Raw genomic sequence first — 27,500 nt, forward strand, 5'->3', positions numbered from 1 at the left:
TCTTAGTTCCATGGTCATAAATTTAATTAATGCTGTGACAGTGGTACAGAAAGGAGTGATAGAGGTTGGTTATGACAAACTTTGGCCCTTTCCCCACAAAAAAAACCTCGTCTGACTTTTTAATTCTTACCAGGAATGTGAGAGACTCGGTTGTTGGTCCGGCAATGTAGAAATATTCCCTACCATTGTTCTTGCTATATGTGATCAAACTGCCTGCTGCGTTGATCTTTCTTACACGACCTGGTTCAAACAGTAAATTTTCCTTCGAGTCCTGTAGAGCTGCAGATAAATTCATGCCAAGAATTAGCTCATTCTACAATCTCAACCAAGTGCTTGTACTAAAACGCTGTAAGGAACGACGAAAATGGATCATGTCGAGCATTTAAAACTGGGTATAAATTTCTTCCTTGGACTTGGATGGTTATCTTCGTGCAATACATTAGTGTGTGAGAGAAAATTTTGTTGGCACTTGTAAACAAACAAAAAAACGCTTTATGCGCTTCAGTAAGACAGAAACGTACTTCACCTCAAGTTTCAAGTAATGAGATTCTTTTATTACAAATTACGATATTTAATCTACCTGCTCAACAAACTGTCATTGGAAACCTATCAGGTTATTTGATCAGTTTAGGCCAATCACAATACCTGTAGTAATAATTTCAACGGCTAAACTATAAATATTGTAGAAACTCGAGGATGCTTAAGAATCCTTTAATTCCCTACCTAACTGGTCTTTGTCGGCAGTTTTCTCAAAGACCCAGATTTCTTTTGATCCCTTTGGCACCACAAACATCTTTCTTGCATTCTCAATTCCTGTTTGATCATAAATAAATTAAAAGATAAAATTGCGAAGGTAGGCACTTTTTCTCAATTCCTAGAAGTCAATTCAATGCTTACATTCTGGAAGAAAAGGGAAAGAATGCAAAAACAAAATTTATATAAAACTTTTAGAGCAGTTACTTCAATGTTCACCCCTTAAGATTACGTCAGAAATATCAAAAGTTGGAATCATCTTGTACATTGTAGAAAGAACAGGAAAGTATTGCTCACTATCAGTTTCGACTGATTTTGATTGCCACAAAAGAGAATTTCTTCAAAAAGGGCTTAAAATTAGAACCAAATGACTGACTGTTGTCTGTAGAAACACCGCAATGCGGTAGTGGCCACATGTCTTTATTAATCCAATCAAACCAAATGTAGACCTCGTAATGTTGTACATCTTTTTCTTTTCCAGTTAAATATCGTTTGGTAATGAAGAACCGAATTTACTACCCATTTTCTTTTTGTTCTATCTAAGACATGTTGATACATTTCTGTTAGAGCTTGCATAGGAAAACTAAGACTAACTACAATGAAATGAAAACAGCGTGATTACCCCCAAATTTCTTTTTGGGTTTCAATAGTTCTCACTAAGATATTCCTAGATCACATAGCCATGAAACCGCGCAAAAATACCTTTGCGCAGTAGCAAAAAAGGACCGTCCTTTAATACAAACATTCCAGCGTACCGCGCACTAGGCTAGTTTCGTGGCTATTTAGACAGTGAGAGTAGCCATTCAAGCCCCCTTTTCTCGGGAAAGATAATGCCGTCAAAAGTGACCCCGTTAGGACATAGATGTCTACAAAATGCCAACAGATATTGAGTTATTACTGCGTTACCAGAGTCATATCGATGCGAGATATAAACACTGTTAAAAATGATGTTCAAACTTCAATCCACTTGCAAGCTTTTTCATTACCGATGTGAACCTTCTTGACGCCATTACCCTGATTCCAATTTGCAGTCTTTGATCCATGAAATAGAAATTGTCAGCCTTAATAACGCGAAATAATTTGCTGCTGCTGCTGCTGATACACTTAACCTTTCTCCTGCCAGTCTTCGGTGAAAGTTCCCTTGATTTGGGTACATGACGTACTGTCCCCATCACAAACTCCACAACGATCAAACGCAGCTCCAGAACGAAGGACATTATCGCAACCTGCGGGCTGTAAGAAGAAAACATGGTTTTGACCCTTTGCGCCCTAACAGTGATCAGCATCAAATTTCTCCTTGTAATTTATATGTTTAGTAAACCCCCAAGGTCATGAGAATTAAGGATATGATCACCCAAGGTAAATTTTCTTGATATTTTAATAACTTTTCCCCAGTATGAGATAGGAAAATTTGCCCTTTGATATTAGGGGTTAAAGGGTTGAACAATTAAGCCCGAAAAACCTTACATCCGTGCGTTCACACTGGAGAGAACATGGAAACGGGGTTACCGATTAACGACAGAAATTAAGATGGTATCTTTAAGGTTACTTCCGGGTAAAAATGCTCTCGATGATATGATATGATACGATAATCTTTATTTATCCACGGCACAAAACTCCGTCAGCTTTAAAAATGCCTAATACTAATATAATAAAAATATTTAAATAAAAAGAAGAGGCTGCTTTCCACGAATGCCGTGCCTTACAGTTCTTTGAGTAATCGTCCAAATTGCCCAAGGGACTCTGCTTCCCTTAAGGTGGGGGTTCACCTGAAAGCCGTTTTCACGCCGCTTAAAATCGGTCAAATGGAAATATCTTGTTTGCATTTCAAGCAACACAAAAACCCTCCATTCATAACGCAAATCAATGATTTGGGGTGTTTTATGAATTTTTGGGTGATTTTTAGGTATATTTGGAAGGAAATAATTTTTCTTGAAGGATTGGTAAAATTAAAAGAAATAAGAAATGTTGAAGATTTAGTGAAGTTTTAAAATTAGAATTTGTAGTTAATAATTAATAGACGGATACCAAGTTAGTCCACTAGCAACCTGGGGTGCTCTTGCGTGGTTATCGACTGTCTGTTAGTGTTCCAAAAATCATTTTCTTTGTTCTATCCATTCTTAAACCTCTTCAAATTTCACTCAAATTCAGGTAAAGCCCCACCTTAAGTTACAAGGAAGACTGTTCCAGAGAATGGCGCCACTAAAGCTGAAGCTGTTTTTGTAATAGTTTGTTGTCAGAGTCCCTTAGGTTATATGCGACTTCTCGCCTTTCAAATTTAGAACTACGATAGTTTGGAGCCAACCCGTGCAGAGACCTGTAAACCATCGTAGCTCTTTGAAATTGTTGCTGGCAAGCTAGGTTTTTCCACCCTAGAAGTTTGAAAAGGTGACCAGCATCTACGTCATTGCTTGAGTAGGTCAAAACACGGAGCTGCTCTGTTTTGTAGCTTTTGAACCTTATTCCTTAAGGTTATCCCACAGTTTCCCCAAACAATGTTGCAATAATCAAATTGTGGCTGTACTAGTTAAGAGGATTAAGATTAAGAGGAGTCTTCATGCATTACTATTCTAGAATAGAACACGCAAGATATAGGATACAATATGTCATGTTTTCCTTATACCAAAAGCTGCGTTGTGAATAGAAAATTTCACTTTTTTTCTCCTGCCTTAACTTCCCTCAATTATCTTCGGGTCATTGGCAATAATTATTAAGTTTTCCTCTTGTAAAATATAGTCCGTACTTCATTGACTTTTTCGTACCATGGAATAGTGTTTTTCGTGCGCTTTGATTTGCCCCCCTAACTCCGGATTGTATTTTATTCTCTCGGTAATTTATGGATATCACACCTAAGCTTCGGCGACAAATTAGTCACAAGTAAAGTGACTATTTGGGTATGGCTATAGACTGCTTTGGTCTAAATTCAAATAATCATTCACCTGAATATTGGTTAATGATAGGTTATAATTATATCAGGTTGCGTTCGATTGACCGTACTCCGAAATAAGAATTAGCGGAATAGCTGTTAGATTTCTCTTTAAAGTAAATTTTGGAAGTCATTTCTGTAAACTTTCGATGACACTGGTAATTTAAGAGCGATTTTGTTCTCCAGTAACTCCAACAGCCTCTTATGAGAGATTTCTTATAATCAGATTGTAGGTATTCCTATTCCGGAATAGGCCTGAGGCCCGTTTCTCGAAAGTCCCGGTAAGTTACCGGGCCCGATAAGTATGTTTTTAAATGTTTTTTCGCCGATTACACAGTGATTAGAGACATGATACTTGGTCAATGTTTTCATAGAATTATAAGGTTTTAGAATTTAGTATTTAAAGCTAACAAAAATGGACTTCTGCTAAGAAACATTTATCACCAAAGACACTTATCGGGCCAGAGAAGTTACCTGGACGTTCGAGAAACGGGCCCCAGAGCCAATCGAACGCACCCTCATTTGATACGTTTCCACCAGTATCCACCTTCACTTCGGTAGATAAAAGTTAATATATACTGCTCAATTTTGAGGAATAATAATACCTGGCAGACCCCACCAATGCAAACATCGAACCCAGAACTTGGGTTGCATTTTGTTCCGTCCTTTACCACTCCTTTAGGGGTGTACGACATTCCTTTTTTGCAATACAAATTGCATACGTCTAAAATGAAGAAGAGCGTCTTTTAATCATCTACTCAGAACTGAAGAACGTTTGTTTGTTTCTGTACAACGCTTTTTATAGCTTTCTGAAGCTGGGGGTGGCGGGGGATGGGGCAATTCTACTCGCCCCACCCCGTCTCTCATCCCTCCCCTACCCGAAAGGAACCGATGGGTCTCCCTATTTTCTGACAAGCCCCTGTTAATCCGCCACTTGCCATTTCTTCGAGGGTGACTGATATTTGCTTAATATGCTTTCAATACACATTGTAAAGGACTGACTCATCTCAAATGGACGGATCTTATGGCTCTTATGTCTATTGCCTGCCTTTTTATGCACGACACAGCAACCGGGAACTTGACGCACAACGCCTTCCTAAGTAGGATACATATTAAATTAGCATGCCTTCCTACATCTTCCCACCCCACACCCCCCCCCCCCCCCCTCCACCCGGATATTAAAGAGAAAAATGCCTACACGACTGAACTAAACAATAATAATAATAATAATAATAATAGTACGTGTAATAATGAAACAAGAAATATGAGTGATAGGAACCGACGTTTCGGTGCATCTTGCGCCATTATCAAGGTTACATTATTAATGATAAAAAAGGCTAAGTTGAAGCGAATTTGCATAACATAGCGGCAGGCTAATTACTTAAATACTTTAGCACGAAGAGAATCGGCCTGCACATTCAATGTTGGTTGCCGCTATGTTATGCAAATTCGCTTCAACTTAGCCTTTTTACAAACCACTTTTTTATCATTAATTATGTAACCTTGATAATGGCGCAAGATGCACCGAAACGTCGGTGTATTTCTAAATCATTTCTTTTAATAATAATAATAATAATAATAATAATAATAATAATAATAATAATAATAATAATAATAAAGACAATATTTAATGAGGGTAACACCTGAAAGGCTGACACAATGGTTAATTAGGGTGTCCCTCCATGAATATAAAATACAGAATTAAATAAGAAATTCAAGAGTGACAAACTAAGTTACAAGGTAATCGAAACAGGTTTAAAATTAGTTAAAAGATGTGAAAAGCCTAAAGTTATCACTGACTTATTTTTTTTAACTTGTCTAAACTATACGCCCTAGCGTCTACAGATAAGGTGTAAGGAGCTTGGTAGATTTCTAAGGTCCATGTTTGACCTTAGTTCATCCAAGTTGCAAAATTTGCTTTTAGTATGAAAATTCTACTCTGTCAAAACAACAACAACAACAACAAAAACAACACCAACAACAATAACCAGAACAAAAAGATAAATAAATATATAAACGTGCATCCTGGCCCAACCTGTTCGTTTACACTGTCCTTTAATACAGTTTTGTTGTTTGTTTGTTTGTTTGTTTGTTACCTTTTGCATCTTTTCCAGCCCTGTAGTAGAACGTGGTAAATTTGGGATCGAAAGCTGTACATTGTGAAGCACGGTAGTCAGGAGTTCCTTCTGGACAAGGCTATGAGAAAAATATATATATACATAGTCAGTGTCAAGAGGAAATGAAGACAAGACCTCAGTCTTGCATAGTCCTTTGTTAATCCTATTCCAGAGAAAATACCTCTCAAATTATTTCTGATTCAATCACAGGTAGAAGACAGTAATGAGTATTGTCAATCGATCATGTCTTGATCGAAGTGTTATAGTATTATATTACACTGTCTACCATGGTTAAGAGTCTAATTTGCTTAGATTTCTTTTTATTTCCATTCCCGAAGAGGAAGTTATCTGCGACTCAAAGCTTTTAAACAGCGAAACTGCCCCGGAAGCATTCTGAGAAGTGTCCTCTGCAGCTTTCAAGTTGTTTGCGGGATGCAGTTCTATTGCCTCGACCTTAACAGCATTTGCTTTGTGCTCATAACAATATCAAGACACTTAGACAATAGACAAAATCATTCATTCCGACGGAATGCTGTCCTCCAAAATATGATTGTAGAGAGGAAAGAATGACAGTTAGTGTTAATTTATACAGCAGTCCCTTCAACATCTGTTTTATGACAAAGAATACTTGAATTACATGTACATACTTTGGTTTTGCAGATTCTAGGAAAGTCTCTATCTTCTCCTTCACATTCCTCTCCTCCATTTTTCGGCCTGCAATAAATAATGATAAATAAGTGATATTAAATTGAATGAATGAATGAACGAAGGAACGAAGGATTGAATGAATGAATGAATGAATGAATGAATGAATGAATGAATGAATGAATGAATGAATGAATGAATGAATGAATGAATGAATGAATGAATGAATGAATGAATGAATGAATGAATGAATGAGTGGCTGGTTGGCTGGCTGGTTGGATGGATGGATTTATGGATGGGTGGGTGGATGGATGGATGGATGGATGGATGGATGGATGGATGGATGGATGGATGGATGGATGAGTGAGTGAATGAATGAATGAACAAACGAACGAACGAACGAACGAACGAAGGAAGGAAGGAAGGAAGGAATGAATGAATGAATGAATGAATGAATGAATGAATGAATGAATGAATGAATGAATGAATGAATGAATGAATGAGTGCAAGCTCAACTTGTTTGAGCACCAGTTCTCGCATTTTGTTGATAGCAGGATAGTATGAACGGTAGGACATCAAAATTGCCGTTCGTTACCATGTTAAAAGTGTCGTTGTCACTTGACACGTGACGAGGGGCGTTGCGATAGAAGTCGCAACTCTTGATAAATCCTAAAGGATAGTTATTATCCCTCAAGACGTTTTGTTTTTAACGTTTTTTACAAGTCAGAGACATACACGTTTTAGGTTACATCATGTCCATTCCTAACTGCAATTTCAGTATTTTTCATTTGAGGAAAATCTTTTGGAGGAAAATGTTTACATACACTGGATTTGTACAGGTTCTTGTTTTCCACTGTATTCCTCCCCCACATGATCTGGAACAGGATTTCCAATCACTCCACTCACTCCATCCCCCGTCGACTATTGTAGAGCCATCGTCTATGCATTCACCACTAATACACCACTACAAAGAACGACATAACGTTTTACGAGTATAATAAATATTATAACAATTAGGAAATCAATTCGTACATGTGCTCATGGTCAATAAGGTGGTAGCTCGAAAAAAAAAAGTTTACAATGGATTTCCCAAAATGTTATTCTGATAAAAGCAGTACCCTTTTCTCCTATCAATGAGCTGAAGGTCGCGGGTTCAGATCCCGGCCGGACAACTAGGATCAAGATCACAAGATCATGCCGGCTGCGATTAACTCCTCGTCTCAGTTTAGATCATCGCGTCACTGGGTTAAGCATAGTCTCCTTCAACCTTACGGTCACCAATAACACACAATCTACCACCTTTTAAAGTGTCGGAAAAAGTTGCCTTTTTAGGACGTCAATCAAAGAAAAGCCGTTGAAATTATTTTGAATTATGACAAGATTTCAATCCAACAAACTGACAATTCAAGAAAAATGCCTTACGTGTCTCTTTGCGCAGAAAGTTCCATCCAAAGGAGGAGCAATTTTGCTGAAACAAGAAGAACCGTCGCGGGTGCAGTACAGCGAACCACAGTCAGACTAGACGGGAAACAACATAGAATGGAGACGATAAGATACAGGGTTTCCTCTAAAACCGCAAACCGCAAACGTCGGCCGGCCGTTTAAAGTTCGACTTTTTACCTATGTATAAAGGGTATCGCAGGAAAACAAGATGGCGGCTGCACGAAGGATAGTATCGATGCAAGCAAAAGTTGGTTGGTAATTCTTATAATCTCACAACTGAATCAAACAAGCCTATCATTCATCGAGTTAACGTTTTCAAGAAAGTAAATTTGACGTTTAAACCTGGCTTTATAGTTTTAAAATTAGCGGAAAACTCTGCCGTAATTCACTTAATGCAACGTAAACGTCAAATTGGATGGCAGGAGCCGAGTCACGTCTCTTTTAGACGTTAGCGGTTTGCGGGAAACGAGATAAAACCCCAATCTTAAAGTCCCTAATATGTCAGGGCTGTAAGTAAAATATTACCTTATACATTGACAAAAAGCATTTATTCAACTAGCTCATGATAAAATCAATCACCGCGCACTTAAATGTCTCAATGTCTTTTTTGTGCGTAATTTAAGAACCGACAGGCTTAGGTTGTGTCAATCAACATAAGTTACTTCGTTCTTACCACTTTGTAACGGCATTGTTTAAATCCTGATCCGTATTCGTCTACGCACTGTTTGTCACCATTCACAGTAACTCCTGGCATGTTCTTTTTAAACGACGACATATAAGAAGACTTGGCATTTGCAGCATCTTCAAGGCAGGCTGGGTGTTTGCTTGAAAGGAGAACCAAAATAAAAACGGGTTTATATACCACAAGGTTGATTTAAACGTAAATTATTTTTGAATAGCTTTGCATTAAAAGAATAAAGGAAAAAAATTAACATAATAAAAAAAAAAACAACAAACAAGGCTACGCCTCGTGGTTTTAAACCCAATAAAACACTCCTGTTCGTTTTTTAAACATTACATAACCTCTGGAACTCAGGTTACAGATATCAAATATTTCATTTAGAAAAATTGTTTATTTACTCTAACAAAGCCTGGACGATTTCCCTGCTGCAGTGGGACCACTTTGCCGCTGATGTGCCTCCCGTCACAGCTGTAGACATGATGTAGGTGCTATCTGGACATCCTTCCTTCTTCTTGGAGTCGTGGTCAACCCCAAGTCTTCAAAAATATAAGGAAACATTTGGCTGAGATTTTAAGGCATTGTTTCACTTGGAAGATTTCGTGAAATTTGTCCCGTAAAAACTAAATCTGTACGTTACCGATTAACGGTGTTGCAAGAATGATTATTACATAATGCCTGCCAAACACATAATAATCAGTAGACCACGGCTGTGAGCCTCTATCTCATCAACCGTTTCCCGAGTAGAGATATTTTTAGAACGGGTGTCACGGACCTTGGAAACGCCCACAGTTTAAAGAACCAACCAAGAAGAGCAGTAGAAACTAAACTATCATATGTCATACCGGCTTTCGTGGGAACACAGCAGTTCTAAAAATAATTTTACTCGGAAAATAGTTGACTCGATGAATTAATACACAATGAGGCTGCTAGTCATTGGCTTCTGAAAATAATTTATTTAATTTACTTAATATTTCTTAATTAATTTATTATTAATTTACTTCACGCGCCTATTTGTTTGGAAACAGCGGTATCCAATCACAATGGGCCTTATCACGGTTTTCGACGCCATTTTGACGAGTAGGTAAACGCGTCTCAAATTAACAGTGTTTGTATGGAAATCCGATGTCAAATTATTTTCATAAAACATCACTTCTGAAAAATTCATGAATTGGAAACTTTTGGCACTAGGAAAAGGTAATCTGTTCATGTTGCCCTAGGAAAAGGATTTTAAGAAAAAAAAAAAGGAGGGGGATGTAGCTGTGCCAGAAAGCGTCCAGTCGTGTTTTGAACTTTCCATACATTTCCCTTTATTTTTTTTCTCGTGAACTATATAACAGTTCACGGCTGGTTCGCTATACAGACAAATGTGTGGAAATGTCAAAACGCAACTAGATGCTTTCTAGCACAGCTACATTCCTCAGTTATTTTCTGTAAAATCCTTTGCATAGTGCCTAAAGTTTCCAATTTCAAGAATTTTTCAGAATCGATGTTTTATGAAAATTATTTGACATCGGATTTCCATACAAACACTGTAAGTTATTTCAAGACGTGTTTGCTTACTCTTCAAAATGTAGTCGAAAACCGTGATAAGGCCTATTGTAGGTAGACTGACTATCAGGCTTTCCTTAGGGGAGAGGGGAGGGGGGATGGTAAGGGGACTTGAGGGAAGAAAGCAAAAGAAGCATATTCTTCATTTTCTGCTGTTTCTCTACCTCCTCCCCCATTCCAACACCCACTTAGACAAAAATGGCTGATACTCTGGCTAAATTCAAGAATACCGGACACAAAGCCAAAAAAAACCTTGAATTCTTAGAATCAGAAGTTGCTCTCACGAACGTGTTCAAATAAATTAGCAATGTAACATATCTGTGCCACGGTTGAGTTGAACGATAGCCTCTTACCCAGACTGTTCCTTATCTCCTTGCGTCACGCAATCTTCCCCACGAAATTCCTGGGAAAGATTGCGTGACGTGACAAGTCAAGGAACGTCTTTGTATGAGGCTTGTCGAGCGAGAACTGTGGGTAATATTATTATGATTGGTCAGTCAGTGGTTTTTAACTTACGTGTGCGCTGTTTCGTGTGCCAGAATAAGAACACTTTGCAATCCGATCTCATTTTCTACAGCGTAACTCGTTCCACGGCAAATATTATTAAAATCTGCCAGACCTGAAATTTAAAAAGAAAACTCCTTCATGTGACAAACACTTGGTTACTGAGACAGCTATGTTTAGCTTCACTGAAAATATGGAGCGTGTCGTTATAAATACGTAAGATGATCTAACAACAACAACAACAACAACAAACTTACCTCCTATGCCTCCCCTGAAAAGTAAAAAATAAGTATTTTTAGAATGTTCTTGGAATACGATGATTATTTTCGGAAAAACAACAACAACAAAAACAAACAAATAACAAACCAAGTATACAAAACAAACAAATTTTCGTCAGATTTACGTGCGTCTGTCTCCCTTATGTGTGACGAATTCCGTCTCTTTTAATATTTTGTCTTTAAATTGGATGGGGACTGTTACTTGATTAAGCACAATTTATAATTGTCAAGACATCTATCAAACTAATTCGACAAAAAGCTCAACTTTTTCCGGTGCTGTTTATAATGCTGCACAAGGTGCTTCTAACGTTTCAGTGCCGGTGGATGAAATCCTAAAGTGTGACCATTCATACGAGTTGAAAGCTACTAAGTAGTACTTTCCTGTGGTGCTCATTTTATTTGGTGTACAGTATAAGTTGGTTCCAAATTCTGAGTCTGTGGATAAAATCTAAAGTGTGACCATTCAAATAAAAACCGTTTAGCAGTACATTTTCTTGGTGTTGCTTTTTTTCCAAATTTTATTTTATGCATATCGATTTCGAATTCTTCTTCTTGAACCTATGTGCAAAGGATTTTTGGATTTTTTAAATTTATTATTATTATTATTATTATTATTATTTTATAACTAACACAATTTTAATTAAAAATTCAAAACTTATTTTACAAGCACTAAAATACAAACAATTTAAAATCGAACTCTATACAAGCTTTTCACACTGAAAGCTACTTACCTAGTTCAAAAGGAGTTATTATTATTATTATTATTATTATTTTGTAAAGGGAGCAGTTTGTTGTCAGTGGAAGGGGCATTGGAGGAGGGAGTGTGCATATCTTTATGATTTCAAAACCTTCCCCTTCTCTCTCCAACAGTGTCCTCTGTCTCTCCGTCTCTACCCTTTAGAAACCGTACATCACCCAATTAATTGGAAAATAAGACCAAACCTTAAATATAGTGCATTTTGTTAGCGAACGATCATGACACGTTACCGAGAAATTAAGGAAATGATATCAGGACGCTTAGACTGTGGGATGTTGGCAGCTGCCCAGGTTTTTAAGGCCTTCAGTTTGGCTTCATTAGAGGGAACAGCGCCATAATCAAGCTGAAAAATAAATTTAAACAAACCAAATAATTAATTAATTTCACAGGAAATATCAAATTTGCATTTAGATCTTCAAGTGCCTAAATGGCTTACAACACCCGAAAAAAAGGATCTTCTCCGTCTGCGCCTTGCAATGACTTTGTGGTTACGTTTAAAACATGACGGGTGACAGAGTTGCGCAATCAATTTGTTGAAATCATATATAAGAAATATTTTTTCGAGTCACCTTAACAGTAATATAGCGTCGCTAGTAAAGTTTTGGTGCAGATTGAAGCTAATTCAGTACAAAACTTGTAAGGAGACGAACTGTTCTGTACAAAACGTGATCGGATCAAATTCAACTACAGTTTCAATCTGCTCAAGGTTTGTATCTATGCAAGGTGAAAAGCCAGGGTTAATGAAAGAATCAAGAGCTTATTTATTGCCCACTTTTAGTAGAAAATTAAAACTTGGCTTTCACGGCAGTATCAGATCTTTTTCGAAAAAAAAATATCGTTAAAATGTGCAGGAGGAAGACATAAACAGTTGCTGAAAGCCTTAGTATCCTAAAATAAAAGCTACTAGAGAAATGTTGGAAACGCTTGAGAGTCGGGGGTAGGGGGTAGGGAATGGGAAGAAATCATGTCCCCTGTACGTCCGACGGTTGAATTTACCCTATTTTAAAATATAATAAAGGACAAAAATCAGTAGATACTCACATCATCTGGCGCAAGCTTTATCCATTTTAGTTTGATGGTGATTTTATTGCGGCCTAGGGAATGATCATGGTAAATAGCATTCAGCTGCAATCAAATAAAAGTGTTCTTGATTAACTTTTCTCATTTCATACAACAGCTTAGAAGCAGTAATTCCAGATTTTTAGGCAAAACTACGGCTTCACTTGCAGGATTTCTTTAAATAAATAAAAACAACTTAAAAAAAATATTTTTAGTCAGGAGGCAACCTCACCCTCGGGTGGTTTTCAGGCTGGTCCTGAGTAAAAATTATAAATAAACAATAGGTAAAAAATTTATTAAATATAAAAAAAGTTAAAAAGAGACAATCACAGTAAAATCCTAAGATAGAGTTAACGATGTAACAAAATTAGACAGAATAGATCACAAAAGCTCAGTCTTGAATAAATCAAGGCTATTTGAATTCCTTATAGACATTGGAAGAGCGTTCCACTCTTGTATCGCTTGATAAGTCAGTCTCTGTTGTCCCCACTGGCACCGAGATTTGAGCATTCTAACGTTGTCCTTGTGCCTAGTGTTATAAGGGTGGATTTCCCTTAAGTGCGTAAAATTAAAATTCCAGTCAATCAGCCCATGCATGCATTTAAATACAAAAGAAAGACAGTGTTGCCGTCGCCTTTCTGACAAAACTAGCCAATCAAGCTCGTTAATTGCCTCTGTTGCGGAAGAGTATTTAGCTTTGTTAAAGATCAATTTAGCAGCTTTGTTTTGCAATAACTGGATTTTAGTCATTAGAGTTTTGTTGTGTTTATCTCCCCACACAATGTCACTATAATCCACGGAGAGGCAAGATCATGGATACTCTGGTGTGTATTGGCAATAAATGTTTGATCTTTCTGAGAATGCCAAGTCGTTGATTTACTTTGGTTGAAATGTAGTCAACATGATCACTCCAAGTTAGGATCTCGTTTATAATAACTCCCAAGTATTTATAACAATCCGCCTTGTCAAGGAACTCGTCACAGATTTGTAAGCTAAATGTCCCGAGGGCCTTCAGCCTTTGTAAGCTCCCAATTATCATAAACTTAGACTTGGCTACGTTCAGTGTAAGTTTATGGTCATTAAGGCGCCACTCTGCCACACTAGCCAGGTCCTCATTTATTTCTTTTGTTATATCTCATAAATTTCATAGAGTATGAACACAAAGTGGATTTTCTTTTTAAATTTTTAGTTGTTTTCGGCCCACACGGTGCCTATCTTCTCTTCCCATTATTTCTCTTGATAGATGAATTTTTCAGTCTCAAGGATACTTGGAAAAAGGAAATCCGAGATCTTCCGACGGGAGTCGAACCTGGGACCTTCCGATTACTAGTTCGGATGCTCTACCACCGACCTACAAGAGACTTACAGGAGCTAAGCCATTAAGCTAGATTCACCAGTGTGACAAACATCCTGCGGTGAGTTAAAAATGTGAAAGAAACGCGTTATAATGTTGGCATACAAATAATAAAAATAATAATAATAATGATAATGATAATGATAATGATAATGATAATGATAATGATAATGATAATGATAATGATAATGATAATGATAATGATAATGATAATGATAATGATAATGATAATGATAATGATAATGATAATGATAATGATAATAACAATAAATAGAATAATAATAATAATAATAATAATAATTAATATTTGTATGGCGCAAATTAGCATGTACATATGATCAAATGCGCCTAACAAATTGTATGTGTAAAAAATAAAAAAAATAATTAATTAAAAATAGTTATTTACAATTCTTACAGTCCTTACATCGTATTGTAAGCAACTCTAAATAAAAATGTCTTCAATTTGGACTTAAAACGTGTAAGATTATTCTCGTCCCTTATTGCGCTCGGCAGTTTATTCCACAGTGATGGTGCAGCAGCAGTAAAAGCCCTGTCACCGAGTGTCTTCTTCGTTTTCGTGGATGGTGGTACTAAGAAAAGTTCAGAATTTGAGCGAAGACCATACGTGGAAAATTCCTAACATTAACGAGATTACAAATGTAGAACCAGTATTACATGACCGCGCGGAGTTACGAAATTTATCTTCGCCTGCACTCACTCGCGAAATATTTTTCAACACGAGAAGAGAAACTTCGTATCTCCAAGCGGCCAAGTAATGTTCTGTTTATTATATAAACACCAATGAAACACCAAATTATTGCAAAAGGTGCGATTTATTATGTAACCATAGCAACGGCGATAATTCACGTGTGAAGATATAATATTTTCGCGCGAAAGCTCACCTGGCATTTCATTAGTGTTTATATAATAATAATCTATCATTTATGTATCGGGCTTAAAAGCTAACATCATATTTCTTTTACGGTTGTTAACTAGAATGGATACTCCAAAACAAGGTTGGACGCCTTATGATGCGTATACATTAAAAATCTTATTTCATACGGTAAAAGAAGTTTAAAAAAATCTAATTACTGTACGCCGGGAAAGTAGTTAATTTGTTTTATACCTCCTTTCTATACCCAGTAGACCAAAGATGGCTAGCTGACGAAGATGGTAATTTTTAACTTATTTGAGAGAGTTGGACATGACAACAAATGACAACTAACTGTTCAAATCAGTGCTTAGGCCTAAATACTGTAGATCAGTGCCAAACCCCCCAAAACGAATGTTCTCTACCTAAACGGAGCTCTATTCTCTCAGTTCTCTGCCTAAAGAAATAACGGCTTCTGCTCTCGTCTACTTCAGGGCTATCACGATTAGGAATACTACATTATGTAAACATCATAACGTGCCCTGCCTTGTTCTGGAGCCGTATCCATTCTAGGAACAAATTTTCTTTTACATTGTTTCTCTTGTTTGTTTATTGACCGATATTGTTTATTCAGCCAATACAGTCAACCATTCTAAGAACTGCACATGCGTGAGTAGGTGAGAATGGTTAGCCTTACGTAGACTAACCTTATTATAACTATTGCCGTAGGAATGCTTTTGTACTAAAATACACAGGCAGCTGCTATATGAAACAAAATAAACATACAAGGAACGCTATCCTCTGGAGAAGAACTTTAGTCCCGGATCCGCCATGCATCGATAATGTATTTTTATCTGCAATCAGGCCTATCTCCAGATAGCTGTGATGATGTGTATGGTTGTGAGGTTCATTCTTTTTTATTTCTCCCACATCTAAAATTTAAAAGAAAAAATAAGCTTAAGTCTTTCTTTACTAGAGTCTCAGTTCCCCCCGTGCTGCACACTCATGGATGAAGATCCAATTTCTCACGATTAAATGAAAGTCATTGGGCTGCGCACACTCTTCATACTGTGGGACTGTTATATATGAAATATTGTGACCTTCAAATTATAACGGTTAAGCGGTTATTTCCTGTAATTGTCTCGTTCACACCGTCTAAGGTAGTTCTATGTTTTGTACTTGTGTAAGAAATCCCTTAGGCAGTGAAAGATATTGAATTATTATTGTACAGTTTGCTTCTCCATGTTTACAAAAAAATTTTTGGTCTCATTCAAGCTAAGGCTTTACGATGGTGGCGATAGCGATGGTGATATTGATAATCATGGCTATGATGATGATGAGGATGATGATGATGATGATAATAATGATGATGATGGTGATGATGATGATGATGATATGGATGACACACATGATTTTTTTAGATCAGTGGATGACACACGTGATGGTGACTATGATAATGAAGGTAATAACGATGTTCATTATGATGACGATAATGGTGATGATGATGATGGTCGTGGCGATAGTGATTACAATGTAAAACAAGTTAAGAGCAGAGGTTATGATTGCAGCAAAAGATTATTAATTCTTTCTTCTAAGCACCTTTGCGGCCTGCTACCATTGTCGTGCTTCTTCCTGCCATTTTTTATATAATATAGCTTCTTACTCGTCCCTAGTCGTTTCTCATGGCCGAGAGGAGAAGCGCGAGAGAGATGCGCGCGGGGTAAGATTCCCCTTCGTTGCGTTTCCGTCCTAGTCTCCTCTTCAGTCTCCACCGTGTACGATATCATAAGAGACGACTACCGCCGAGTTAGACATAACTTTATGGAACGTAAAATTACAGGCTAAAAATTCAAAGGGAGATAAATGGCAAGGGAGCCTAATTTTAAAGCTTCATTTCAAGATTCGAGTTTGAATGTTGAATGTTTTATTTAGTCAAGACAAATATGTCGGTCAACAACAACAACAACAACAATATCTATCTAGTCAGTTTGCGGGTTCTTCTCAACGTGGAAGAGACAAGTTGCAATTATGGTGGGGATAGTGGAAAACCTTGTGTAAGGAATTGGGAATGTACAGTTCAGCTCAAAGAAATACATAATAAACCTTCTGCCCTTTAGGCTATTCGTCGCCTACCTATACGTCGATTTGTTCTAAGATTATTTCGTTATTGTATCTTATTATTTTTAAGGTCTTTCTGGCATTGCCGAAAGCCATTCAGGGATGTAGAGAACAAAGAACTAGAAAATAAGAGGTAAAACCAGCTTGCAATACCGTCATTGTTCACGAAGCGTCTGTAAATAAGATGACGTTTTTCTTCAGGATTACTGTCGGGCACAAGGTGGCTGGCCAGCGGTTGAAGAAAAAGAGTTTGATCCTTCAGCTGTATTAGTCCAATCTAAAAGAAGGGAAAGATTACTTACGGAGTAGGTCAATGGAATATTTGTTGGTACAATAGCAAAGAAACGCAAAAACAAAAAGTCATTTCGAACACTAAACCTTATCGACGAAAAACCTGTGTGTCTCAATTTCCGGCTTTGAATTGGAATTTAGAAGTGGTGCTTCTTAGAAAAGGGCTAAACCGTATGGTGTCGACAAACAATTTTTGCACCGCTGTCGAGAAACAGCAACAAACTAAAATCCTTTAACGGATCTAAAGCAGAGATTTTGGAGGTCCAGACCTTCTTTTCAAAGTCAACTAGGTCTTGGCAGATTGTGCTAGCATAAAGTTTTTGGCATAATTGGGGCAAAAAAGCAAAAGTTTTTAAACGAGCACTGCCAGGGCATCCTTAGCAAATTTTAGCACTTTTTGGAGCATAAATTCATAAAATCTAGTAAATATGGTGTATTTTCTACAGAAATAAGTTAAATTTAGGTAGTATGTTCTTGCAATACGTGTTTTAGCTACGCTAATTGTAGTATCGACTTTGTTCTGACATGGTTAGTTACTAGGCCTCTTTCGGTGAACTATGCGTGCGCGGTTAACCTTTTGGAGACAAACTGCCATAAAACACAAATAAATTTACAGCAACGGTTTATTTAAAAAACATCCTAATTTGGTGTCGTTATTGCGCCATTTGCGCGCCTATATGTACAGAATCGACGTCATTTTGTCAGCATAATTTCGAAAATCAGGAGCATAACTCGGGAATTCTGGCATACTTTTGGCATAATTTGCAAAATTTCGAGCACTGCTAGTAGCATAATATACACTTTTAGGAGCACAATCCGCCAAGGCCTAAAGTCAACCCGCCTGGTTTGTCTCTCAAATGATAAAACGTTTTGTTATTGAAGTGAAAAAATGTCATAGACTTAGTTTACTAGCCTGGACAATAGTTCCTTGTTACTAAAACCTCAAGTCGGAGGTTATAATTAGGGGTTATCGGCTCTACTCTGGGTAAGGGAAAAGACAAAGGAAGCTCCGGACGTTTTAACTTAAATCTCATTCTTGCACGCAAACTAAATGTAATTATCAAAAAAGCTATTGAATAATGCCATTCCAGGGTTGGCTTAGCGGTCATGATACTAAGAAGCTGAGCCATTATACCATGCCGGAGAAATAGCGCCCATCAGATTGTGTTCTGGTTTTTCTTGCAAAGAGAAATCAGCAAGATCTTGCAATATTTCTTGTTTGTTTTTAATAATGCAATCAATTATTCCAGTCACGCTTTTTGGATATTAGATGATCATAGCGAAGGAGTGCTCGTTGAATAATTGTTAATGATTTACTGAAATCAACGTTTTAATAACCGGGGGGAATAGCCAGGGCAAAAACAGAAGATGAATCGCCTGAAGCGACTTGGCGATGCCTATCCGCAAATAACGCAAAACTTGAGAACAATACATTACAACTTTAGAAGGTTATGAGGTAGCAATATTTTCACTTACCAGACCGTTATCGTTACTAATAGCAACAGAAGAGCCCGGGATTGAGCTCACGTGACCATTTAAGAAGGTACTCTTGGGTGCATCCTCTCTAATGACTTTGCCATTTTGGTGTCGCTCAACTTTCATACCAGGTGACGCGAGGTCTTTGTACTTATTAAGCTTTAGATGGAGTGACATGTCAAATGCGATGACATTGTAATGCCACTCGTTGGGCTCCTCCATTCCACGTTTTTGCATCGCGTGTACGTCAAGATTGTGAGAGAGAAATCTGCCCTTCTGGTCAGCTTGAAAGGGTGATATGACATCGTATTCAGGCACTGTGGAAGGGAACGAAATAACATCAGATTACAACGAGTTATCCTCTGAGCGGCCATGGGATTGTTTCAAAGCCATGAGTGGGCAGGAATTCACAACGCGGATGGGTTTTCACGAATGTTCTTCGAAAACGAAAGCTTTTTTGTGCGAGATTCCCGAAGTAGAAACGTTTCAAAACGCAGACTTGGGAAAAGGATGGATGCGTATCAGTTAAAAGATCTCGATAGAGTAACTTTTGTAGATCACATATCGAAAACTGGGTGAAAACGTTTCCTTGTAAATGCGTATTGGTGTTCGGTCCAGGCGAATGCACTTCGAAATCCGGTAATCCTTTGATAACTGAGTCTTCTGTAGCAACTTTATTTACGAACTCATGCTTTTGAAAATCCATCCTTGTAAACAATGAAAGCGTAAACGTCTGAAACAGTACTTATAATATTAAAAGAGGTGTGCGAATAGGGCTTAGACAGCTACGAGACATTATAGCAAAGAAGAGCTTTTTTCTACCTTCGTCGGGTGAGCTCACACCAAAGTATTCCTCAAGTTCACTCCTTTTCATACTCAGATGAAGTTTACCCTGCAAGAAAGCAAATATCAAAAAGTCACATGAAAACACCAAGAAAAAAATATACTTTAAACACACGTAAAACTCGATCAGATGATTTCTTGTAATTGAAATAGTTTATTAGTGGAACGAGTAAGAGGATATGGAAACATATACTTGATGTCGCTTAACAAATATTTTGTACAAAAATGAATTTCCTTCTTCTTTCCATGGACGGTAAACTCCCAAGTGGTGATAATTACTTCAATTTTTAAACCTAATGTAAAATTTAAATAAAAACATCGAAATTGGATACCTGGCCTTCTTGGCTAACCCCTTATCCATTTGTAAAAATTTATGCTTCTGTTTATGCACATAAGTATGCTGCTAATGGCACCCGGCTTATAATGTTTGCTAAACCATAAATATCAAGAATAGGTACAAACCGTTTTGTCAGTATCCATTGCTTTTGACGTCACAATGTCAGCTGCGAATCAAAATGAGATGCATTAACACTGCATGTAAATGTCCAAAAGACGACAAACTTGCGCACGCCCTGATAAACTGACAAAACATAATTGTTGACCATAATTTATATTAATGCAAATTCTTACCTTGGAGAGCAATGGCAGAGACAAGTACGCACAGCCACACAGAGATATCCATGTGTAATTCTGGATAACTGTTGTGAAAAAACGAATTCAGTTAACATTCTTCTAACACATTTTTTTGTTGTTTTCTGACGAGTATGTTTTTATATGAGAGTGATTTTATCTAAATCTTGGTAATTAAGGGCATGTATATGTACTACCAAACTTACCTTTTTGTGCTTATAAATCTTACGCCACAAAAAAATATAAATAAATAAACAATTAAATATATATTTATTCAATCATAAATAATAATCAGTATTTAAAAATTATATTTCCTGTACGGCCATTTTTCGTACTTTATGAAACTCCATGGCATGCCTGTAGTTCGAGTTTTCTAGAGAATTGAAAGTATCAAAAAAGAAACAAACAAACAAAAGGGTCTCCGAAGTGTCAAAGAAATGAATCCATCACTGTAGCGTTTAAACTTCTGCAATTCTTAAAGCACATGTTACGTAAACGAGTTTGATCCAATAAACGAAATATTCATCCTTCATTAACATAGTATTCGCATCCATGCCCACGATGCTTCGGACTAAAAATTATTAAAGTAAATGCTGCAGTCTGCCGGGGATTTCGTCTTCTAGTGCATTAGAAAGAAGAGAAACCACCAGCAATCGAAGCATACGTAAGTCCTAAGGATTCTTTTTATTATTTTGCTTTATTGTTAAATTCTTCTCCACAGAACGAGAATTGTCTAGGCAAGAAATGCAACAGCAGTAAAAGAAAATGGGACGATAATCCCTAATTCTAGTAATTCTAGTGGCTGAGAACGAAGGATAACTCGTGCAATTTTCTCAACCAGATAGAAGTCAAAACACGACCAATCTTCCTGACTTGGTGACACGCGGTTGCCCGCTCTCGACTGTATTTGTGCTATACTTGTGTTCGCTTCGCGTTCTCGGATCCGGCAGTCGTAATTCCCAATAATGTGAACTTTTCGAGATCGATAAGATCTTTTTAATTTTTTTGTTTATTAATTCGCCTCTTATCGTTTGTTGTGAATTTTTACTTCATACTTGAGTAAGGAATCTTAATGGACGTAAAGCAGTTTTTGGACACGGTAGATTATAGGGGCTTTAAAGAAATGGTCGCTGTTTGGATTATTGTCTTGTTTACATTTTAAATATCGCCATTCAGTTTACGTTACTCGATTGAAAACCACCGTCGCTTTGATATACACTTTGCCGATGATGACAGAATTTGCTGGTATTTCATGATGTAACAACAAGATCCGAAAGGAGGATGCTCATCGAACCACTTTATTTTAAAAATTGAACTCTTTGGCTTTCGGAATCTTTAGGTATATTATATGAAAATTTATGCGTCGAAATCTACATAGAATTTTAATTTCCATGATCGATTTCTCATCCATTCAGCCGATGACAAATTATTATTTTGAATGGAATGGATTTTATTGATCATGTTTGGTTATAAGCCAATACTAGCTAGCCCTTTTAAAAGGAATTCTCCAAAATGGCGACTAATGCCTTTACGACAACAAGCGTCTAAAGCCAGCGACACACCTGGCGATTTTATACGCAGATCGCCGCGATCGGCGTAAATTGCCAGGTGTGCGCATGCACAGTGCAGCAATTGTGATCTTCGATCGGCGTATAAAATGGCCGATATCTGGCATGTCAGATATCGGCGATTAAATTCGCCAGTAAAGTCAATCGATCAGGTTGGGTCATTTTATCACATGACTTTTCAAAATGCTCCTCGATGGAGCCCGGGAACAAAGTTGACGTGCCACATGACCGCGATCGGCGGAAACATCGCCAAGTGTGTTCGCTTCAATCGGTGGAGAAAATCGCTTGCGATTTTCGTTGGCGATCAAATTTCGGCGTATAAAATCACCAGGTGTGTCGCCGGCTTAAGCAGAAATACGAGAGTTGTGTGCCGACGTGTACATTTATCCGGGGCGTGGGAGGGGGGGGGGGGGGGGGGGGGGTCACTACTCAGCAATTTTGGTGGGGATGTCCAACACAGGTCTTCAAACCCTGACCTTACTTCAGAACAATATCTGAACTTTTTACCTTTTCTCAGACCCGGCCTCTAACATTCAGACCAATTTTCAGACCTGTTCTCCATACCCGTTTCTTCAAAACCCATATCGGTTCGCAGACTTTCAGATCAATACCTCTTACTAACCGTAAGTTACGGATCCTCGTTTTTTCCCGTTGATTTATGGCGCGCGTAAATCAACAGGAAAAAATGAGGTTAATCGGGCACGCGCGAAAGGAAATTAAACTTGCAAATTTAGCGGGCCGTACAGTAAAATACGTCCCGCAAAATTGACCAATCACACCGCGCGTACTAACTTAGAGATATAATAAAAATACTTAAAATCTATACACTCTTTCAGTCCAAAATGGTTCAATAAACATACCTATATAATGGAGTCCCCCCCCCCCCCTGCCTCCTGCCTCAGGATTCTACTGGCTTTAATTTCGAAGTTCTTGAGTCGTCTAGCTATCAAAAGGACATCAACTCCACTTGAAGAGTCGTGCAAACCGATCATTTCCAATGGCTTTTTCCCTGTACGTAACTGCAGATTCTCACAATTATTAAACGGCCGGGGTTTTTAGACAAAAGACTTTGAATATCAAAGAGTAGCAAAAATACGGAACACAAAAGATGAAGTGACATGTGCACAAATAAAAGGTGGAAAAGGTGGTTACGGCCGTGGCAATGGGAGAACAAAACAGGCGCGAAAGGTGTGCGAATGGGAGGACGAAAAGGTGGGAAAAGGCGGTCAAAATTTTAATTTCTGTCTACCGTTAGTCAGATCATGCTCTGTAAATTTTTATCAGCAGTTGTAGAATCGATTACTATGATCGAACGTAAACAGTTTTGTTTCTCCAAAGCAGAATGATGGCGTTTCAAGGAAATGGGGTCGAGTTTCTCAAACATGTATAAAGCCAGGAGCACCTTCGAGCGTACGATGGGGGAGAGGGGGGGGGGGGGGTTAGAGTGGGGTCCTGTGACCCCTCTTTCCTCCTCCCTTTTGCTCGCGCCCGGTAACGATTATTGCATAACTAGTCGTATTCTTTCAATCAAGGTGTCTTGTTAAGTGATTGAACCTTATAGTTACAAGAGTACTCAGAATACAAGAAATGACCTCAACAAGAACTAAACACAAAGTTAAACAATATTACGATATGATATTACTAGAACTTGTGACTAAGCTGTTCATTACCGTGACGGTTACGTCTTAAGTCAGACCCTGTAGACAATAAATTATCCACATAATATATTAAGTAGCTTCTTTTTAGACAATCTCTTATATGATATGTGAGATATTGCTCTTCTTGTTCTCTTAACTTGGGAAGATATTATCCTAACTCAAGTATCCCCACCCCCTACCCCCACGAACCTCTCCCACCACAACCCTCTATGTAAGTTTGATGCTCTACAACAATCTGCCACGTTTCCTCTCCGCACCCTTTTTACCGGCATAATAACTTTGTCAGTTAAATAACGATACTTTGTCTACAATAATATACTTTAGATCTCATATTGGATGAAAAATTAATCAGTAAGGCTTACATTTATTTTTGTCATTTTAACCGAGCAATAAATTCTTCAGGTCGTTCTTCAAAAATTACTCTGTTTTAAATTAAACTAAATGAACTTAAACTAACAGAAGATGCGTAAAATGCATCTTTTTTTACTGGAAACCGTAGAGAGAGTTCTCAATTTACAGATAGTGCTGAGGATAAGTGTTCTTACTCTAACTTCCAGAATTTTAACTGTCGGTCCCGTTAGTTAAGTGCCTTAGTCACACTGTAGTCCTATTGTTAGCAACTTAGAATAGTTCGCAACAGTATATTGATGGCACGACAATAGTAGGCGATATAAGAAAATGGTTTCAAATGTTAACATTAGCACGATTTATAAATAAAATACCTTCAAAATGGACAGCTTTACTTACCAATCGAAGAGACTGCAGACGCCGTTCACTCGCTGCCTATCTGATCCGTGAAGGAGGTTGGGAGATCTGCGACTGCCAAACAAAACAATAACTTTTTAAACTTCTTTCAAATTTTAATTCATGTTTTGTTAAATATTCATGATTCTTTACACATTATCATTGATCACACTCTGGCCTTTTCCCATTTTTTCCGCGTTAACAACTTTCAGTTTTATTGACAAACATATTTCAACGGGGATAATTTCTTCTGTAGTTAAAACTTAGTGGATAAAATAAAAGACCTAAAATACTTCGGAACATTAAATACTGATGAAATGGTACACAAATTAAGGGCAATTTGCAAAGCTAATTTGAATTTGGTGACAAATTATCGTCAGCATAACAATAATTACGACACCAAAACCATCGGTCGTTGAGCAAAAAGAATTTATCGACGAATCATACATTTCGATTTCACGTTCATTTCGTTTGGCCTAACGTTTGGGGATAAGGCAATAAACGCTGTTAAAAATTGTTTCTGTGAATATTTCTTGAATTTCCAAGGATACCAGCGAAGGGGCTATGAACAGCATACGTGTAAAGCATAAAACCGGTACAAGTCGTATCGCAATTGGGCGTATATTTCCGAACACTTTTATCCACACGCACCCAGCTGAGTATTTGAAAACAAATCAAGTAAGAAGTATAGGAAGATTTTAACGATGTAACCGTAAACAATGACACAAATATTCCCCCTTCATGCTGAATGCTGGCTGAATCCGCCCTTCTTTTCAGGTCACGATCAAAAGATACTAATACTGACAATACTAATGTTGGGTAAAAAAAAAAAATTATTCGCAACGTTTGCCATTTCTTATGCGGATATATAAAAAAAAAGCGTTATTTGTGCCAAGTCATAACTAAAGAGAAAATTATACATAAAAGATATGTGCACGTGTGACCGTTACTAGGGGAACCAGAACTTTTAAATTTCCCTTAAAATTTGATTAAACCAATCCATAGTTATTCACTTCATTTTTAACCATCTTAGCGATGGATATTAATAAAAATTTCACACTCTCCTTCGCGAAGGCTCCTTCATAAAAAAAGAGGAAGGAAAAGGGGAAGAAAAATAAAAGGGGGTGGGGGGGACGATATTTCACCCTCCTTCTAGTCCTTTATTTGTCTCCGCTCGAGCGCGAAAGAGGCCTTTTCGGTGGGTGGGGTGGGAGGGAGCGAAATTGTCACGCATTCAGTAGTCCTGCACCTTTCAAAACCTCGATTTTCACTGGACCCTTATAACCTACAGCTTTTTAACGACGATATTATAAAAAGTTATTACGTTGGTGAGGAGGTGAGGAGACACTTTAGGCAATCATAATTTCGGGATGTTGAAAGAAATGACAAAGATGAATCCAAATAAGTCGATATTCAGAAACACATGGCAGTCTACTAATTCATTCTTGTTTTTTCATGTTACTATGCTTCCACCGGTAGTGTAACTTCACTTCTCACTACATAAACCAAACACTGATACGCTCTGCCGAAGGGTTAACGCTCGAAACGTTGACCAGCTCTCGAATCTCTTGGGATAAATTACCTTATTGACCAACTCAGTTCATAAAACTTAATATTCGGGCCACTCCCCCACCGACGCAGTACCACAGTTTCTTTAGAAACTAAACTCCTTACCAATATCACAGTTGGCCTCAATAATTTAAGTAACTCTCTCTTTACATCGCGGGTCAATCGGAATATATAAGACGATTAAGGTCTTCCTGAACAAATATAACAGGAATGACCTTTTGGCAGTACTCGACTATCAGCTCAGCCATAACGTATTTTTATCTTTCCAAACACGGAACATTATGATTTTAGAATGTCACCAACTTCGAAAGTCCAAAAAAAACTATAATTTTTCCATCACAGCTAACACGATTATCCAAAACACTGACTAAGTGCCTCGCGAACAAATATGACCAATGCGAGCCTTTTGGGAACATTAACTATTCCTGCGTGTGCGAACTAAACGTCGTCTTTTTCTCTCTCTCCAATCAAACGAAGTGGAATAATGCTACCATGTTACAATCATAGACGAAAATTCAAAGACACTACCTTTAGCATCAGAGTAAATCGGGATATCTACCACGGTAATTAGCCTACTTCCGAAGGCGATATGACGGAAATTAGCCGCTTAGAGCTTTAAAATTATATATTTTGACTTACTAATAGGAACAAACTGGTGATTTGTAACTTGAAGTAGAATTCAGTCTAACTGCTTAAACGTTCTGTTCTTTTCTTAGCTCAGTCCTCCAACAGCGCCGAAGCTATCCGCGCTGCAACTTTGAGCAAACAGTTGAGAGTTCTCGGTTTTTATAGAACCGGGTGTAATAAAGATAAGCAGATTACTAAATAGGTTTGAAGTGTAACCTTATTAAACGTCTCGACTTTATTCAAAACCGAAAATTTGGAGCCTTGTCAGAGCGATAAAAACTGCAGCTGATGGCGGCGGTCTGTTTGTACAATTTAATGATTATAAAGCAAGGAAAACAAACATGTATATACCGCGACATGCAGCATCATTTTTAATCTTATCGAATTCCCAATTCAAGTTCAGCGGTAAAAGAACTAATTATTTCAGTTTTGAATACAAAGAAAAACGATGAATTGAACTAGTTAACTGGGCAACTATTGTTAAAAAATCCCCAATTTGGCCAATGTGAGAACTACATTCGTTTTCGTTTCACGTTGTTTTCATTTTCGCCTTTTCTTGTTTTGTTGTTCTAGGAGATCTGTTATGTAAACCTCTGGGTCACTGGTAATAATGATCATCAGTAAATAAACGTTCATTCAACTGACAAGGCTCATAAGATAGAATCCCTTATAACGACCAATTATCCGGACTAGTTTAATAAAAGAGTCAACAACAAGGCTTTTTCTTTTATCTAACTATATCGTCTCACTTTGTTATTTTATGTTACAGTGCAACGAACTCAACCGGGGCCACCCAACATAGATCAGCCAGTCACAGGTCACGTTTACAACAAAGGAGTCTGGCTTTGGTAGTTTGTAAACCAATCAAAAACGAGAACATTTCTTTAAATTTCAAAGTGTCAGTTTTTCGGTGGCCCCGCTTGAGTTCGTTGCACTGTAAGTGTAGATGCCAGAGATTTAAAGGAACGAGGGAGGGTCTTGGCAAAACGCACACTCTCAATCAGCTTATTCAAATTTTATCGATTTTTCTTGTTGTGTA

The 27,500-nt window shown here is 37.6% G+C and overlaps 1 protein-coding gene across 6 annotated transcripts in view; it reads right to left on the bottom strand.

Moving 5' to 3' along the window:
• LOC146468405 (A disintegrin and metalloproteinase with thrombospondin motifs 6-like) overlaps nt 1-27,500 on the bottom strand; it is a 234,253-nt gene that overhangs the window by 201,325 nt on the left and 5,428 nt on the right. For 5 of the 6 annotated variants that reach the window (XR_014867508.1, XR_014867507.1, XM_085124616.1 and 2 more), the window contains exons 2-22: nt 24,269-24,340; nt 20,296-20,363; nt 20,128-20,168; nt 19,645-19,714; nt 18,823-19,139; nt 17,209-17,332; nt 15,724-15,869; nt 12,695-12,778; nt 11,884-11,996; nt 10,876-10,889; nt 10,631-10,733; nt 8,965-9,102; nt 8,558-8,708; nt 7,864-7,959; nt 7,266-7,405; nt 6,444-6,510; nt 5,776-5,875; nt 4,285-4,403; nt 1,863-1,986; nt 724-813; nt 131-279 (exon numbers count right to left, since the gene is read on the bottom strand). Coding sequence is in view for 4 of the 6 variants with exons in the window: in XM_085124616.1 (XP_084980742.1) it covers nt 131-279; nt 724-813; nt 1,863-1,986; nt 4,285-4,403; nt 5,776-5,875; nt 6,444-6,510; nt 7,266-7,405; nt 7,864-7,959; nt 8,558-8,708; nt 8,965-9,102; nt 10,631-10,733; nt 10,876-10,889; nt 11,884-11,996; nt 12,695-12,778; nt 15,724-15,869; nt 17,209-17,332; nt 18,823-19,139; nt 19,645-19,714; nt 20,128-20,168; nt 20,296-20,347 (2,238 nt within the window). In the remaining 2 variants the exon portion in view is untranslated. Of the gene's footprint in view, nt 1-130; nt 280-723; nt 814-1,862; nt 1,987-4,284; nt 4,404-5,775; nt 5,876-6,443; nt 6,511-7,265; nt 7,406-7,863; nt 7,960-8,557; nt 8,709-8,964; nt 9,103-10,630; nt 10,734-10,875; nt 10,890-11,883; nt 11,997-12,694; nt 12,779-15,723; nt 15,870-17,208; nt 17,333-18,822; nt 19,140-19,644; nt 19,715-20,127; nt 20,169-20,295; nt 20,364-24,243; nt 24,341-27,500 lie in introns of all 6 variants that reach the window. The other variant, XM_085124615.1, reaches the window with a different exon arrangement.

The sequence above is a fragment of the Pavona decussata genome, unplaced genomic scaffold (assembly GCF_977016875.1).
Source record: "Pavona decussata unplaced genomic scaffold, jaPavDecu1.1 SCAFFOLD_131, whole genome shotgun sequence".
NCBI lineage: Eukaryota > Metazoa > Cnidaria > Anthozoa > Scleractinia > Agariciidae > Pavona > Pavona decussata.